The sequence below is a fragment of the Phragmites australis genome, chromosome 8 (genome assembly GCF_958298935.1).
Source record: "Phragmites australis chromosome 8, lpPhrAust1.1, whole genome shotgun sequence".
Classification (NCBI taxonomy): domain Eukaryota; kingdom Viridiplantae; phylum Streptophyta; class Magnoliopsida; order Poales; family Poaceae; genus Phragmites; species Phragmites australis.
In genome coordinates, this window is record NC_084928.1 from 14,203,369 (window position 1) to 14,206,702 (window position 3,334).

General features: G+C 40.9%; 1 protein-coding gene across 1 annotated transcript; it reads left to right on the forward strand.

The window, feature by feature from the left end:
* Nucleotides 1-551: 551 nt before the first annotated feature.
* On the forward strand, nt 552-2,926 carry LOC133926678 (disease resistance protein PIK6-NP-like). Its single transcript, XM_062372703.1, has 2 exons — nt 552-1,075; nt 2,448-2,926. Exons 1-2 carry the CDS (start codon nt 954-956, stop codon nt 2,791-2,793), a joined length of 468 nt encoding a protein of 155 aa, XP_062228687.1. The 5' UTR covers nt 552-953; the 3' UTR covers nt 2,794-2,926.
* The last annotated feature ends 408 nt before the right edge of the window (nt 2,927-3,334 follow it).

The window sequence follows — 3,334 nt, forward strand, 5'->3', positions numbered from 1 at the left end:
TAAGAACAGCTGAACAAGTATTCTCCTGAATTATGTGACGCAAAGGTGACAGCAGAGTGCAGCTGGTGCCTGTCCTGCACAAACCAGATCAAGCAAAGTCAGATGCCGTCTTCTCCTCAACCTGGCTTATCCCTTTGCTCAATGCAACAATATTGAGTGTTTAGTAGGTTTTGAACTGGTTCTCAAAGCTAGCATTGGTGGCCTAGTGCAAAGGAAAATGGAAAGAACCCTAACAAGGATGTGTGTGCTGCAAAAGCCGCCCGCCTAACCTCTGTTTTCTGGACAAACCATATCGAATCAAGGTCAAGTCCGGCCAAAGCATGTGGGCAAGCTCTCTAGGTTTTTGATTCAGACATCTGATTTCGCAGATCAGATAAGATCTCAAAGGGCGTGGCCAGGTAAGTGAAGCTCAGTTTTTTGAAGTTCTCTAGTAATCTGATTTTTCTCTGCCTTCGATTCTGTTTGTAACTTGTCATGTCAACTTTGTTTTGTGCGCTCATCAACTTTGTGTCTTATGTTTTGTATTATGTTAAAATAGTGCACCAACCAGCTATATAGTACTGAACAAGCAAGCAAACTTGTACTGAGAGTTTGAGCCTCTGAGAGTACTGAAGAGAATATATCAGAGTTGGTGGTCGAGTTTGGCGAGGTCTCTGGTGGAGGGTTCTGTCAGCAGGTCCTATATGCTCTGAGCTCCGGAAAAGGTAATCTTGCAGTGAGGCTGGTGAGTGGACCCCATTTCCCCGTTGGTTTTCCGCATGATCTGGATTTCTCTGACACTTCTTTCTCTTTCTTTTTTGATAAATCTTAAGCGTTCATGTTTGAACATTCTCTTTTTATCATGTACATATTAAAACCGCAGAAAAGTTCAACTAGGTATAATCCTGCTGGGATAACCTATCATCGCCGGTTTTCAAAATCCTAAGAAAGTTTGTTCCGAGAAGGAAGGGAAGATGGCGGAGATGGTGCTAAACATGGCAAGGTCCCTGCTGAGAAGTGCTTTAAGCAAGGCGGGATCAGTTGTTGTGGATGAGAATGAGATGAGCTTGCTACTGGGAGTGCGGAAGGAGATATGGTAAGCATCCCCATTGTGGCCTTTTTCTGTATTTCAGTATGATGAAATCCACTGGCCCAATAATTGTGCAGCTTGGACTAGTATACATTACATATATTTCTAATCTTTAACAACTCAAATCAGACATAGCTTTTATTTTTTTGGATTAGTCGTAATTAGGGTCTACTAAATTCAGGGTTAGGTTTTCTTTGTGAGGCTTTCTAGTATTTTTTTAAAGTATTAATCCCCAGGTAATATTGAAACCTATATGTCATCTAGTCATCAAGTTGATTTATTCTTTTCGTTTGGTGCAGATTTGTCCCCTAATATTAACTACTCACTCCAGTCAAAATACTTGGCGTTTTGGACAATGACACGATCTACAAAGTGTAGCTTTGACCACTATTTTTTATTAAAATATATTTATAAAATCTAATAAATTCATGATATTATAAAAGTATTCTTCATGAAATCTACACATGATTTTCACATTTCCAAACTAAATATTTTGAAAGCTATTGATGGTGAAAGTTTTAATAGTGTGACTGGAACTTTGTCCAAAATGTAGAGGGAGCAATTTGCTCAAAAGTTAGTAAACTTTTCAAAAAGAGGTGTAGTGAAGTAGACATCTATCATTACATTAAAATGTATTACATGGCAATTTTAAATCTCCAAATATTGAGTTGTTTTCTCTATAAGTTTGCATGGTCATTGGTGACGAAAAAAGCAAAAACAAAAAAAACTTACAAACAAGTTTTACTTAGCCATTAGCACTCTAAAGATTCATGGAGGTGGGTGGGGAACTCCCCGAGTCCCTGTGCACCACAGTGGTAGGTTGGCACCAAGCTTTGTCCCAATTGTCATGTAACTTTTCACTGGCAGGTTCATCAAAGATGAGCTAATGCTTGCTGAAACAATGCCATCCTTTTGCTGGATTTTTCAATAAAGAAAATTCTAGATTCCTCAAATCCGTTACGTGCTCTGTGACGGCATGGTCGTAGTCGGTCCGTGGCCGGGGAGGAGCACGTCCGCTTCAGCTGTGGGATTGAGCCCAGGCAAAGCTCTTCTAGCTCCCTTGCTACGCCAGCCTCTGTCAGCTGGAGTTCGTATCACTTGTTCAGGGTGATACTTTCTCTTTCAGTTCTAACCTAGAATTCACATACAGCAACCTGTCTAAATTTCTCCTGTTAGGGAAAACCGGTAGGATCTAAGGATATTGCTTGAAAGCTATGCATATGTTTTAGATGAGCAATTCATCTGCTCATTTATTTGCACACAACCAGTTTATAAACTTTCATGGAAGTGGCGAACTGTCTGTGCACTGTTGCGAGCCACGAGATGTAGATTGGCACCAAGCATTGTCCTGAATTTCTTTTGAGCTTTTGGCTGGGAGGTTCATCAAAGACGAGCTAAAAACAATGCAAGCATTCCTTATAGATGCTGAAATTATGGAGAAAAAACACAAGCTGCTGAAGGTGTGGGTGGAGCAAGTAAGGGATCTGTCATATAACATTGACGATTGCCTTGATTCGTTTATGGTCCACGTAGGGAACCAAAGCCTGTCACAGCAGTTGATGAAGCTCAAAGATCGCCATCGGATTGCTGTCCAGATTCGCGACCTCAAATCAAGGGTTGAAGAAGTGAACAACAGAAATATACGGTACAAGTTAATCGAGCCCAACACCGAGAAGCTGGATTCCAACATGGAAGATGTTCGCAATATGTCAGCCAGGAACTGATGAGACTGGCCTTGTGGGTTTTGACAACCCGAAAGAAGACTTCCTTAAGTTGATCGATATTCATGCAAACCATGGCCTTCATCAAGTAATTTCTGTGGTTGGTATGGGAGGTTCTGGGAAGACAACTCTTGTTAGGAAGGTTTACAACAGCATCGACATTGTTGAAAATTTCTTATGCTGTGGGGACACCCAAGAGAACTTAAAAGCAAGAAAGTGAGCTAAATTCAATGTAAGAAAGTGGAAAACCTCATGGATGATTTGATGCAAGGGCTGGAGGAGACAAGGTATTTCGTTGTTCTTGACGACTTGTGAAAAATAGATGATTGGAATTGGATTAGCACTATCGCTTTTCCAAAGTCTAACAAGGTAGTCGGTTAGTGGTAACTAATCACATGAAATGCTAGCATAGCTATAGATAAGGGTGAAAACGGATTGGATGCGGATGGGTATCGCTGATCCAGTAGGACCGAGAACAGCGACAGGAGGGGGGTGAATAGGTGTTTCACAATTTTTTTGATAGCCTTCTTCTATTTTGTCATTC

Bases quoted from the DNA above. Each gene is read 5' to 3' on its own strand.
- LOC133926678 (XM_062372703.1), top strand. From the start codon at position 954: ATGGCGGAGATGGTGCTAAACATGGCAAGGTCCCTGCTGAGAAGTGCT. The intron at 1,076-2,447 runs GTAAGCATCCCC...TTTGGCTGGGAG, and splicing joins GGAGTGCGGAAGGAGATATG to GTTCATCAAAGACGAGCTAA.